General features: G+C 43.6%; 1 protein-coding gene across 1 annotated transcript in view; it reads left to right on the top strand.

The window, feature by feature from the left end:
- Positions 1–255: 255 nt before the first annotated feature.
- Positions 256–14937, top strand: part of LOC148139869 (putative G protein-coupled receptor 139) — a 38617-nt gene continuing 23935 nt past the window's right edge. The window contains exon 1 of the mRNA XM_087980693.1: positions 256–436. Within this exon, the coding sequence (XP_087836819.1) occupies positions 256–436 (181 nt within the window). The remainder of the gene's footprint in view (positions 437–14937) is intronic.

Consider the following 14937-nt stretch of genomic DNA (forward strand, 5'->3'; position numbering starts at 1 on the left):
TAATGCCAGTCTCCATGGACTGTAATTATTCCAATGAAGGTTTTGCATCTGTTAAAAAAATTGGCTCCATTCAATTTGTTATTCCACAGTATGAGTGGGAGCATCACTGACAGCACTAACAGGGATCTGCAGTTCCAGAGATCGGGGTGGAGATACTGGAATGTTACAACAGTGGAACAGAATCAGAGAACATTCGACTACAATGTTTCAACAATGGATCAGAATCTGAGAACATTAGATTGGAACGTTCCAAAAATGGATCAGAGACTGAGGACATTAGAATGGAATGTTCCAACGGTAGACAGGAGTTTTTCCTGGACTGTTTGGTATTTTTCTACATATTACAACTGGATACCTTTACCACACCGAACCTATTATGCACTTTTGATTATTCAATATTTTTACTATCCTATTCTGGCTATCGTTGGCGTCCCTGGTAAGTCTCACTGTACAGTTCTTATTTCTATAAATAATACCTAACAGTATTTTTGCACTTTTCACAGTCTCTAGACTCCTTGCTGTTGTTATTTATTTCCTGCTTAGTCTCTGATTCGAGATATTCACTCTTGAAACCTATATTAACTGCTCCAGTGTACTCGTTCATTGAGCCTCTCACTTGTTTTCTGGCAGTGTCCGTCATGGGTCACTCTATTGATTCAGTGTCAGCTGTGAACGAAGATTCACTGTACCAGTACCTTTGGTATTTAAATTTTGGCAGCACAGTGGTCACTGTCTTCTGTTCTGTTTACAAGCTCCATTTCATTCCTCTGACTGCATCCCATTCCTGGCCAATATCTGAGAATGAAACAGAAGAAACACGACCGTTATGGTCCCTTTAGCCATGAGCTGATTCTTGATACCATAATCTGACCATTCCTAATTATAACCACTAACATCTTGAGAATATACTTCACTGGCTCATCTCACCTGCTGTTTGAACCTTGAGCTGTGGACTACAGCCTTAATGATGGCAAAAATCTGCTGACAACACTCCCAGCTTCAAAACTGCTGAAGCAAATGTGCGTTGATACTCCTCAGCTCATGTCCGAAATCAAACTGTGCCACTACTACTCCTTTGACAAGGTTACGCAGTTCTTATTTTTTTTCCAGAGTTTGTAAAAGCAGCAATTCCAAAAAGTCTACTTTTGAAAGATTTTAGGGCCAATTTGATTATAGCTAACATAGACTGCCTCAAGCAAAAGTCTTTCAAGTTTAAAAAAAACACTTGCACATTGGAAGGGATAATTGTAACAGCACAGATTTGCTCTGGTTTGATCTGACTGTTCACTGACTGCAGTAAGTCAGTTTTGAGGCTGCTGGTCCAAGAAACAGCTACATGGAAGTAGGTGTTCCATATTGAATCACTCTGACATCTCGCAATCTTCTGTAAGACCCTGTGTTTGCTTTCACTTTTTACGCCAAGTGGTGTTCATGGGGATTGTTGAATTATTTGGAACAGCATCATTAAGTTGGGATAGTTTGTTGCATTTTCGGATAGATTAAGTTATTATATATTATGTTCTATTTTCTTTGTGTTTCATTTCGTAACCTTGCAAATATATTCTGTTTCATTTAAAACTAAAGTGTTTGACTAGCTGCATAATTCCTGCTATACATACTCATCACCCTTGAGAAAAGGGAGTAAAATCAGGTTTCGGGCTACTTCCTGGAAATGTTTTTAAGTGTGTCTGGCTTGGTCCATAACAACGCAAATTCCTATCCATCCATCATTGCTGTGCGCCGTGATCTCTACTGTTGTTGGGTCTAGCAATGCCTTTATGTTAATGCTCTCAAACCACGTCATCACATCTGACCATGAAATGTCCCTCAGTCTCATAGAACATAGCAAAATACAGCGCAGTATAGGCCCTGTGGCCTTCGATGTTGCGCAGATCCAAGCCCACCTAATCTATACGAGCCCACTATCCTACATATGCCTATCCAATGCCCGTTTAAATGCCCATAAAGAGGGAGAGTCCACCACTGCTACTGGCAGGGCATTCCATGAACTCACGACTCTCTGAGTAAAGAATCGACCCCAAACATCTGTCCTATACCTACCGACCCTTAATTTAAAGCTATGCCCCCTCGTAATAGCTGACTCCATACATGGAAAAAGGTTCTCATGGTCAACCCTATCTAAACCCCTAATCATCTTGTACACCTCTATCAAGTCACCCCTAAATCTTCTTTTCTCCAATGAAAACAGCCCCAAGTGCCTCAGCCTTTCCTCACACGATCTTTCTACCATACCAGGCAACATCCTGGTAAACCTCCTCTGCACCCGTTCCAGTGCCTCCACATCCTTCCTATAGTATGGCGACCAGAACTGCACACAATACTCCAGATGCGGCCGCAACAGAGTCTTATACAACTGCAACATGACCTCAGGGCTCCAGAACTCAATTCTGCTCCCACTAAAAGCCAGTACGCCATATGCCTTCTTCACCGCACTATTTACCTTGGTGGCAACTTTCAGAGATCTGTGTACATGGATACCAAGATCCCTCTGCTCATCCACACTACCAAGTATCCGACCATTAGCCCAGTACCCCATCTTTTTGTTACTCTTACCAAAGTGAATCACCTCACACTTAACTACATTGAACTCCATTTGCCACCTTTCTGCCCAGCTCTGCAACTTATCTATATCCCGCTGTAACCTGACACATCCTTCCTCACTGTCTACAACTCCTCCGACTTTCGTATCACTCGCAAACTTGCTCACCCAACCTTCTAACCCCTCCTCCAGGTCATTTATAAAAATTACAAACAGCAATGGTCCCAAAACAGATCCTTGCGGAACACCGCTAGTAGCTGCACTCCAAGATGAACCTTTACCATCAACTACCACCCTCTGTCTTCTTCCAGGCAGCCAATTCCTAATCCAAACCTCCAACTCACGCTCAATGCCATACCTCCGTATTTTTTGAAGTAGCCTACCATGGGGAACCTTATCAAACGCCTTACTAAAATCCATATACACCACATCTACCGCTTTACCTTCCTCTACCTCCTTAGTCACCTTCTCAAAGAATTCAATAAGGTTTGTGAGGCACGACCTGCCCTTCACAAAACCATGCTGACTATCATTGATCACATTATTCCTATCCAGATGTTCATAAATCCTATCTCTTACAAATCTCTCTAAGACTTTGCCACAACAGAAGTGAGACTCACCAGCCTACAGTTACAAGGGTTATCCCTACGCCCCTTCTTGAACAAGGGAACCACATTTGCTGTCCTCCAGTCTTCTGGCACTAATCCTGTAGACAACGACGACATAAAAATCAAGGCCAATCTCCTCCCTTGCTTCCCAGAGAATCCTAGGATAAATGCCATCAGGCCCAGGGGACTTATCTGTTTTCACCTTTTCCAGAATTTCCAACACCTCTTCCCTACATACCTCAAAGCCATCCATTCTAATTAATTGTGACTCAATATTTACATCGGCAACAATGTCCTGTTCCTGAGTGAATACTGACGAAAAGTATTCATTCAGTGTCTCCCCAATCTCTTCAGCCTCCACACGCAACTTCCCACTACTATCCTTGACTGGACCTATTCCTACCCTAGTCATTCTTTTATATAGAAAGCCTTAGGGTTTTCGCTAATCCTACCAACTAAGGACTTTTCATGTCCCCTCCTTGCTGCTGTTAGCTCTCTCTTCAGGTCCTTCCTGGCTACCTTATAACTCTTGATCGCCCCAATTGAACCTTCACGCCTCATCTTCACATAGGCCGCCCTCTTCCATTTAACAAGGGATTCCAATTCCTTATTAAACCACGGCTACCTCACACGACCCTTTCCTCCCTGCCTGACAGGTACCTACTTATCAAGAACAATCAATAGTTGCTCCTTGAACAAGCTCCACATATCAATTGTGCTCATGCCTTGAAGCCTACCTTTCCAAGCCACGCATCCTAAGTCGTGCCTCACCACATCATAATTTCCCTGCCCCCAGCTATCACTCTTGCCCTGGAGTGCACACTTATCCCTCTCCATCACTCGAGTAAAAGTCACCGAATTGTGGTTACTGTCCCCAAAGTGCTCACCTACCTCCAATTCTAACACCTGGCCTGGTTCGTTACCCAGAACCAAATCCAGTATGGCCTCACCTCTTGTTGGCCTGTCTACATATTGTGTCAGGAAACCCTCCTGCACACATTGGATAAATACCGACCCATCTAACGAATTCGAGCTATAGCTTTCCTAGTCAATATCTGGAAAGTTAAACTCCCCCATAACAACCACCCTATTACGTTCACTCTTCTCCTGTATCATCCTCGTAATCCTTTCTTCTACATCTCTAGGACTATTTGGAGGTCTGTAGAAAACACCTAACAGGGTGACCTCACCTTTCCTATTCCTAACCTCAGCCCAAACTACCTCAGATGGCGAGTCTTCTTCCATCGTCCCTTCCACCGCTGTCATACTATCTTTGACAAGCAATGCCACACCTCCCCCTCTTTTACCCCCACCTCTGATCCTACTAAAGCATTTAAACCCTGGAACCTGCAACAGTCAATCCTGTCTCTGTTCTACCTATGTCTCCATAATAGCCACAACATCGAAATCCCAGGTACCAACCCACGCTGCAAGTTCACCTACCTTATTTCGTATACTTCTTGCATTGAAGTATACACACTTCAAGACACTTTCCTGTTTACAGGCACCCTCCTTTGAGATTGATGCCATGTTCCTAACCTCCCTACACTCCAGGTCCTGCACCCTGAAACTACAGTCTGGGTTCCCATGCCCCTGCAGAGTTAGTTTAAACTGAATCAAGATACCTTGGAGTGCAGGTTCATAATTACTTTAAGAAGAGACGCAGTAGGCTGGGGCTGCTTTCCCTGGAGCTTTGCTGGCTGAGGGGTGACCTTATTAAAATTTATAAAATCAAGGGGTTAGACGATAAATTAAATAGACTAGTTATTTTCCCTGGGCTGGGTAAGTCCAGGACAAGGTGCTAAGGTTTAGGGTGAGAGGGGAGGATTTAAAAGGGACCGAAGTGGCAAATATTTTTCATGCCTTTATGGAATGAGCTGCCAAAGGATCTGGTGGAGGCTGATACAATTGCTACATTTAAAAAGCAGGGGGATGGATATATGAATATGAAAGGTTTCGTGGGAATTGGACCAAGTGCAGGCAATTGGGGCTAGAATGGGCGAGATTGTCTGATCGGTATGCACGAGTTGGACTGAAGGATCAGTTTCCTTGTTGTACATCTCTATGACTGTATACCTGTACACTCGCATAGTCTGCACAGCTCTTCATGCTGGAGTATTACCCTGTCCAAATTTATCGTGCCTGGCCTGGTTCATTGAGGCATTTTCAGAATTTAATGTCGTGAACCGTTCAAATTATCCTGCAATGCCTTTATTTAATGTTTTCATCCATGTGATTGGACCCACCAAGGTGTATCGATTGCTGGAATTGTGAAGCTCAGAAACAATGAAATGGTGTGTGTCGGATTGTTGTTCACTTTGTGGGCGGCACGGTGGCACAGTGGTTAGCACTGCTGCCTCACAGCACCAGAGACCCGGGTTCAATTCCCGGCTCAGGTGACTGACTGTGTGGAGTTTGCACGTTCTCCCCGTGTCTGCGTGGGCTTCCTCCGGGTGCTCCGGATTCCTCCCACAGTCACAAAGATGTGCAGGGCCAGGTGAATTGGCCATACTAAATTACCCGTAGTGTTAGGTAAGGGGTAAATGTAGGGGTATCGGTGGGTTTCGCTTCGGCGGGTTGGTGTGGACTTGTTGGGCCGAAGGGCCTATTTCCACGCTGTAATGTAATCTAATATAATCCCCGTGTTTCCCATGTAGTGCTCCAGCTACATAGTGGACAGCTTTGATTCACGTCTTTGAAACTTGGTCTGTGCCTGTCCACAGAACGCATGTGTTTGTCCCTCTCAGCTGATCGTGCGGTCAGGAACACGAGGTAGGCCCACCAGTTATATTGTAAAGGACCAGGCATCGAATTTGTAACTGAGGGGCTTCTAACTGACTCTTGTTATTGAGAAGTTAGTGGAGGGTCTGAGGAAGATTTGCTGGAGGTTGTGCTGTAAGCTGTCTCAGACAATCAGGGAGACCTGAGGATTTGGTGACCGAACGCAGGATAGAGCATGGGGACTGTAGTTACAGCATCTGGATCTGTAACATGAACAACAATTGGAGCACAGACTGCAGAGAGGGGAAGGTCTGACACCACGAGTGAGCGTGTGTGGAGAAAGGCATCTGCTGTATCCACGGTGTGATTTCCAAGAACAGCTTCTCAAGCTGCACTTAACCCAGGAGCAGAGTGTGAGTGGGCCCTGACTTAACAAGGAGCTGATCACAGAGCAGTGTCACCTCCTTCAACACGACCCCTTCAGCTTCACACCAGGGGGAGTACGGTGCTGCCAGTGGCTGTTAGGCTAACAGTTTCATCAGCTTCCATGAACCAGAAATTTCCAGGCAGGAGCGAGTGATATATCCATCATCTCCCAGTATATTAGCATCAATGTCACCATTCGGTGACGTAGGATATATGTGGTGGATGAGGTGAATGCAATGTCTTCTCCCACCGCGGGGAGCTGCCGAGTGTATCCTTGTTTTTTCCAGTATAGTGGGATTCCCGATGGTGAACATGGCTCTGTGGGGTCACCATGTCAATGTGGCGAGGTAGAGGAACTGAAGAACCTCTCACTCCATTAATGTTACTATGTGGCCATGCACAGTACATCATGTTGGTGAATACCCACTGTCCTGGCAGCAGCCACGACCTCTTCATTCAGAAACAGTCAGCCATTCCCATGGACTTCGGGTCTCCATGTAGACAGAAAGAATGGCCTTTCGAATGCAGGCTGTTCTCTTGATACAAAGCCCAAACACCCTTCCCCTGACTACTCCCCACCGCCAACCAACCAAATGAAAACATCCGAGTGTACTGAGAGCAATGGGGCCGCTGGGAACATCAGGGAGCAGACCATCAGGGAGATGGAGCAACACTTCCCATGTCTAAACAGGTCAGGGTGAACTGTCTAGTGCACGTTGTATCACTAAGTCCTGTAAACTCTTTCCATATCTGCAACATTCTGCATTCCATTCTTCCTGAGAACAGAAGGCAGGTGATATATCCATTGATTTTATTGACTCTATCTACTTGCAGCGTCTCCACTTTATCTTGACAATGTAATTTCATGCTTATCTTAGGGTCATCAGTACATGTGTTCCACTTCTGATCATTGACATAGATTGTAATTAGCTGAGGACGCAGCACTCCTGACTGCGTGTTTCCACTGGTTTGTTCTGGCAAACGGATTAAGACTGATTTATCTCAAGTGCCTGGCTCCTGCTTGATAACCAGTCCTCCCCCAGTCCTGTGTAACACATTCGAAGAGCTGAATAAGAAAAAGCAGCATCAGTCAGCAATTCAGCCCCTCGGGGAGGATGAAGAGCTGATGCTCGAAACGTTGATTCTCCTGTTCTCAGATGTTGCCTGACTGGCTGTGGTTTTCCAGCATCACACGTTTGACCACACTTCAGCCCCTCTAGCCTGATCCGCCAGTTAATGCGACCATAGATGATGTCATCTCGGCCTCAGTTCCAATTTGATGCCCATTCTCTGTTTCCCTTCATTTACGCAATGTCCCAGCATCCACTGCACTCTGGGACAGTGAATTACACAGATTCAGAACGCTTTGTGAGAAGTAAGTTCTCCCCACCCTGTTTAAAATCCGCTCCACCTTATCCTAAAACCATGATCTTTTGTTCTAGTTTACCCAATATGAGGAAATAGCCACTCCACATCGACATTGTCAATCAACTTTAGCACCTTCAAGACCTCAGTGAGATCTCCTCTCATTCTTCTAAACTCCAGAGAGTATAGGCCTGAACTGCTCAATCTCCCTTCAAAAGACAAATTCATCTCTGGAATCAATCTAATTAACTTGTTCTGAACTGCCTCCATTGCAACTAAATCCCTCTTCAGTTCAGGGCACGAAAACTGTACATAGTATGCCAATTACAGCGTCACTAATGCCTTACACAGTTGCAGCAACACTTCCACGCTTTTAAACTGTGTTCATTCAGAAATAAACGCTTAAATTGAACTTGCCTTTCTCATTACCTGCTGTATCTGCACGTTTTATGTGATATGCATGAGGACACCCAGATCACTCCACACATTAGAACTCTGAAGTTTCTCTCCATTTATGTAACAATTGCTTTTCCATTCCTCTGATCAAATGGATAACCCGATACTTACCCACAATAAATTTAATCTGGCAAACTTTGGCCTGTCCACCAAACCCATGCATGTCCATTTGTAATTTTCATACATTTTCATTACAAGCTGTTTTTCCACAAATTTTAATGTCGTCTCAAAATTTAGCCACAGCATTTTCGACCCCTTATACAAGTAATAAAATTGTCTGCTTAGATTTCGGTCCGAAAACAATATCACAATAAAAATTGCCAACCAGAAAACGACCAAACTATTTCGTCTCTGTACATTTTACTGGTTCACCAATCCTCTATCCTAACTAGCAGATTACACCTAACACCATGTGCTCATATCTTGTGGATTAGTCTTCTGTGTAGCACCTTATTCCATGTCTTCTGGATGTCCAGGCATGTTACGTCTCCAGGAATCCCATTCCTTCTCACATGTTTCAAACTCGAGTAAATAATTAAAAATATCATTTATGCTTCATAAAGTCATGCTGGCCCTGAGGGATTGTGGTCTGACTTTGCAAAACGTCTGTTACTTATTCCTTGACAATGGAGTCTAATAATGTATCTTGAATCCAAATAGTTTGCTCACTTTTTAAAAGTTCCCTCGTGAAGATGATTATTTTAAGTTAATTTCTTTCTATGTTCCCTTTCAATTCCTGTGCAATGGGCACAAGACTTTTAAAAGATCTGTTCTGATTGCTGTGTAATAGGCATGAGTGACTGGATTGCCTCATTGTGTTTCTGGTTTGCACACTTGATAGGCTGAATGTCCTGTTCGTTTCCCTGACGAGTCGGTGTAAGGTCAGTTTGCCCCCCTGTTGATGCTGGAGATACTTGAAGACTTATGAAATCTTCCTGTTGCTGTGTAAAAGTTTTAGGGGGTGAATATTCCACTATATTCCTCTATAACAGGCTCGATATACTGAACGGTCTCCTCCTATAACCCTGAATGGATTGTTGTTGTGAATGGCCTTCTCCTGCTCCCATATAGCAAACACAGGGTATAAATTACCTCCTACATGCCAAACGAAAGAATCACAAAGCTGTGTGCCATACTCCAGTTTCTGTGTGACAGGCTCAATGGGCTGAATTACCTCCTGTTACCGAAGTGTACCAATCTCCTGTCACTTTCTGGCCTCTTCCGTTTCCTGTGTTACAGATTTGAGCATGCTGAATGAACCGATCAAGTTGTTGTGCTGCATGCACAGTTGTGGGTCATTGTTATAGGCTCGAGGGGCTATTTGTCCTCCTCCTGTAACTGTATATCAGGGGCAATGGGCTGAATAGCCTCGTCCTGTTCTGATCTAACAAGGTCAAGGGCCTGAATACCCTTCTGCTGCTCCTATGTAACAGGTTGGAGAAATGGAACGGATTCCTCCTTTCGCTGTGTAAATGGCTTCTGTTGCTGACTCCTTCTAGTGTTCGGTATAAAATAAGATCATCTTTCATTCTTGTAAACTCCTATGTATTGGATCAACCTGATTATCCTTATAAGTTAACACATTCTTTGAAGGGATGAATTGAGGAGAGCATGTCTGTGCTGTTTCCAATGGAACAATATCCTTTCTTCAATGAGGAGACTAAATCTGTACACAAGACTCCAGATGTGATCTGACTAAAATCCTGTACAGCAGCGGCAACACGTTACCAGCCTGTTGTAAGTGTTCCTCCCAGGATAGAGCAGTCTCAGATGGCTGGGGAATTGCACAGCATTGTTGAAAGATCATTGTCTTTCTCTACTCCACCAGCAAAAGGGGAAATCTGGTGAAAATGTCACAATGACGCTTGAGAAGCACGACTAACATGTGACGAGATGATCTCAACATTGGAACAGGCCTTGCCAAATATCTCATCTCCCCAGAACCAATGTCGCTCAGATTCCACAGAATCTGCTAAGGTGGAGCTCAGAAACAGCAAGGAGATGCAAACATTGATGGGAATTATATATCAAAGTAAAAACTATAACAAAAATGTTGGGCATGTCATAAAAGAGGAAACTGGATTTATAGATTTTTGGATACTGTAGTAATGATGCACAAATTCTTGTTGCATCTAAAATGCGTTAGCCCAAGTGAATGGTATTGCTGGGAACAATTCATTTCACAGGCGTATGTGAGATGGTTTGCTTAAACAGTTTGTTGGGCACAGAGCTAGAGATCAGGCTGTTTTGGAATGGGTGTTGTGTTGTTAAGGAGGTTTTGGGAGCAAGGATCATAATTTATTGACTTTTATTTAACAGATGAATAACAAACTGTTTTTGTTTATTTTTGAAGTCAGGTTAGCCAGGCAAGTCATGAAGGTGTGAGGGAAGAGATTGGCTTCAGTGAATTGGCAAAGTATGTTATACAATTTAATAGCAGACAGACATTATCTGTTATTTATACAAACAATGTAAGATGAAAAATATACATATTTTCCTGCAAGGTGCAAACAGCAGAGGCGAAATCAACGATGGATAAGGAAAGAAGTTAAAGATTGCATTAGATAAAAGGAAACAACTTTTAAATATGCCAGACATTGTGGTAAGCCAGTGGATTCAGAGAAATTTAGGACCCAACAAAGGAGGACCGAGAAGCTGATAACAAAATCAAAAGGAGAACATGAATGAAAAATAATAAGAAACCTAAAGACTGCTGAAAACCTTTTACCAATATTGGAAAGGGAAAATAAAACAATGTCAAATGTGGAACAGCGAAGTAATGGACTGGATAATTTATTGCGGAGAACGGAGAAATTACACGGAAAATAAACAGTTACTTTTGCCTGTCTTCATAGCGGGAGATCTAGAAAGCTCCTGGAAATACAAAGGAACCATGGGACTTGTGTAGCTAAAGAATACATTCATCCATGTCAGTGACGAGTTAGTATATGGAAACATAGCTGTATTGAGCATTGATAAGTCTAAAGGAGCAGCTGTATTTCATGCCAGTCTTTTTGAGGCAACATCAGTAAACGTATTGTTTGCATTGATGTCCACTGTGTTATTTTCCTATACATTTTGCAAAGTCATGAAGCCGTTCTGGATAACAAAAGGTTATAAATATAACCCGACTATTGTGGAAGGGAAGAGGAAGAATGACGAAATATGGAGCAGTTAACTTGTCATCAACAGTAGAGAATCTGTTGAAATCTATTATAAAGGATGCGAAATTGGCTATTTCGAAAGGAATAGCAAATGTGTTAAGAACGACAATGTATTTTTGAAAGGCAAAACAGAATTGACAAACTTTTCTTCAAATCGTTTGAAGATAATACTTGCAGACATAAACAATGGAAAACCAATATATGTTGTATAGACCAGTATAGGAGGAGTTTTCGACAACACGTACCGTGATTTAGTAAATATGATTAAATCGAAGGATGAACAGTTCCAAATTTGATTGTGAAAGTGAATTTGAACTTCATTTTAAAGGGAAACGGAATATTGAAGCAAAGAATATTACAGCTCATTACAGGCTCTTTGGCCCTCGATGTTGCGCTGACCTGTGAAACCAATTTGAACCCTATCAAAGCTATACTATTCCATCTCATCCAAATGTCTATAAAATGACTAGTAAATGCCCATAAATTTAGGGGGTCTACTATTGTTGCAGGCAGGCTGATCCACGCCCCTGCTAATGTATGTAAAGACACCACCTCTGACATCTGATCTATATCTATCACCCCTCAGTTTAAAGCTATGTCCTCTCGTGCTCGCAATGACAATCCGAGGAAAACGGTTTTCATTTCCCACCCTCTCTAACCCTCTCTAACCTCATTATATGTTCCAATTAAGTCACCTCTCAACCGTCTTCTTTCCAACAAAAACAGCCTCGTAAGACACTTCCCTCCATATCAGGCCACATCCTAGTAAATCTCCTCTGAACCTTTACCACAGCTTCCACATCCTTCAAATAATGCGGCGACAAGACCTGTATGTGATACTCCAAGTTCAGCTGCACCAGAGCTTTGCACAGCTGCAGCATGACCAAATGGCTCCGAAACTCAATCGCTTTACCAACAAAAATCTAACACAACGCAAGCCTTCTTGACAATCTGATCAATTGATCAAGGATAGTCAGCATGGTTTTGTGAAGGGCAGGTCGTGCCTCACAAACCTTATTGAATTCTTTGAGAAGGTGACTAAGGGGGTAGACGAGGGTAAAGCGGTAGATGTGGTGTATATGGATTTTAGTAAGGCGTTTGATAAGGTTCCCCATGGTAGACTACTGCAAAAAATACGGAGGTATGGCATTGAGGGTGAGTTGGAGGTTTGGAGTAGGCGTTGGCTGGCTGGAAGAAGACAGAGGGTAGTAGTTGAAGGCAAAGGATCATCTTGGAGTGCCGTCACTAGTGGTGTTCCGCAAGGATCTGTTTTGGGACCATTGCTGTTTGTCATTTTTATAAATGACCTGGAGGAGGGGTTAGAAGGTTGGGTGAGCAAGTTTGCGGATGATACCAAAGTCGGAGGAGTTGTAGACAGTGAGGAAGGATATGGCAGGTTACAGCGGGATATAGATAAGCTGCAGAACTGGGCAGAAAGATGGCAAATGGAGTTCAATGTAGCTAAGTGTGAGGTGATTCACTTTGGTAAGAGTAATAAAAAGATGGGGTACTGGGCTAATGGTCGGATACTTGGTAGTGTGGATGAGCAGAGGGATCTTGGTATCCATGTACACAGATCTTTGAAAGTTGCCACCCAGGTAAATAGTGCGGTGAAGAAGGCATATGGCGTACTGGCTTTTATTGGTAGAGGAATTGATTTCCGGAGTACTGAGGTCATGATGCAGTTGTATAAGACTCTGGTGCGGCCGCATCTGAAGTATTGTGTGCAGTTTTGGTCGCCATATTATAGGAAGGATGTGGAGACACTGGAACGGGTGCAGAGGAGGTTTACCAGGATGTTGCCTGGTATGGTAGAAAGATCATATGAGGAAAGGCTCAGGCACTTGGGGTTGTTTTCATTGGAGAAAAGAAGGTTTAGGGGTGACTTGATAGAGGTGTACAAGATGATTAGGGGTTTAGATAGGGTCGACAGTGAGAATCTTTTTCCACGTATGGAGTCAGCTATTACAAATGGGCATAGCTTTAAATTAAGGGGGGTAGGTATAGGACAGATGTTAGGGGTAGGTTCTTTACTCAGCGAGTCGTGAGTTCATGGAATGCCCTGCCAGTAGCAGTGGTGGACTCTCCCTCATTATGGGCATTTAAGCGGGCATTGGATAGGTATATGGAGGATAGTGGGCTAGTGTAGGTTGGTGGGCTTGGATCGGCGCAACATCGAGGGCCGAAATGCCTGTACTGCGCTGTATTCTTCTATGTTCTATGTTCTATGTTCTAATTTGCGGGACAGCTTTCAGGGATTTATGTACATAGACACCGAGTTCTCTCTGTTCTTCTAACTTACCAAGATGTTTACCAATAGCCCAGTACTCTTTCTTCTGCTTCTTCTTCAAAAGTGAATCACCTCACACTTTTCCACATTTAAAACAATTTGCCACCTCTCCTCCCAGCTCTGCAGCTTATCTATGCCCATGTGTAACCTGCAACATCCTTCAGCACCATCCACAGTTCTACGGAACTTTGTGTCAACCGCAAATTTATGAACCAACCTTCTGTTGAAATGACCTATTATACATGACAAGTATCAATAACGTTTTCCGCTCTGTCAGGATAAAGGACACCGTATTCTCTCTACACCTTCACACTTCAACCTTGTGTGGAGATTCTGGAATAATCACTTCCCATCGACCGAGTAAGGAGCAATGTTCACGAAGGGATAATTCTCACTTTAAACGCACTGTAAGTACCGTTTCCCCCCGGCACAACTTCAAAGCCGTGGCCCTGATGCCATCTCTTTTTTGTGTCAAGCTGGTTCAAATGCAATCCCCACTGTCTAGATGGACAGGAGGGTGGGCTCACAACACATCGTCACCCCCCTCCCAGGAAGGGGGCACGGAGGCTGCCTCCTACACCTCATCCTGTCAACAGCTCAGATACTGAATCTAATCTGTGATATTACTGCTCTCCACAATTGTTCTGACATCTTTAATAACCTGTGCTCATATACATCTCGTGCCCTCTGCTTCTGCACCCCCCTCCCCCCATAACTGTACACGCTGTTTTATATTGTCCTTTAATGCCCTTCCTACCAAAGTGCATTATCTCATATTGCTCTGCATTTATCCACATCGGTCTGTACACCTGTATGCGTTCACTGCCCTGTCGGAGTTCCACACTACTACTTATAATAGAAAGTCACTAAACATTCCAAGATAGAGACACACAAAAATCAACTAATCCCCAGACAAAATGGTTCAGAGTTGCTTTGACAAAATTGCAATCAAAATAGTCTTTAATATGTGCATTGTGTGTCAGAATATTGCCCAAAGATAGATCATCTCCACATGCCAGCGGGAGCACAGACAGTTCGCCACATGAACATGTACCACTTTGACGGCACTCAGTACAAATACAGTCCTTTCCACCTCAACCTAGAGTGTCTGTTTGCGTGTGATGTGTCTGTGTGTGTTTGGTGTGTCTGTGAGTGTGTGTATCTGGTATGTGTGTGTGGTGTACGTGTCTAAGTCTGTGTATCTGTGTTTGTGTGCGTGTGTGTGCTTGTATGTGTGTGACAGAGAATGTGTGCTTGTCTGGGTGTGTCTGTGTGGGGGGAGGGCGTCTGTATGTGTGTGTGTTTTTCTCTGTGTGTGTGTATGTCTGCGTGCCACTATCCTGTTGG

This window comes from Chiloscyllium plagiosum, unplaced genomic scaffold (assembly GCF_037043375.1).
Source record: "Chiloscyllium plagiosum isolate Xiang-an unplaced genomic scaffold, Cpla_swu_hap1 HiC_scaffold_37, whole genome shotgun sequence".
Taxonomy (NCBI): domain Eukaryota; kingdom Metazoa; phylum Chordata; class Chondrichthyes; order Orectolobiformes; family Hemiscylliidae; genus Chiloscyllium; species Chiloscyllium plagiosum.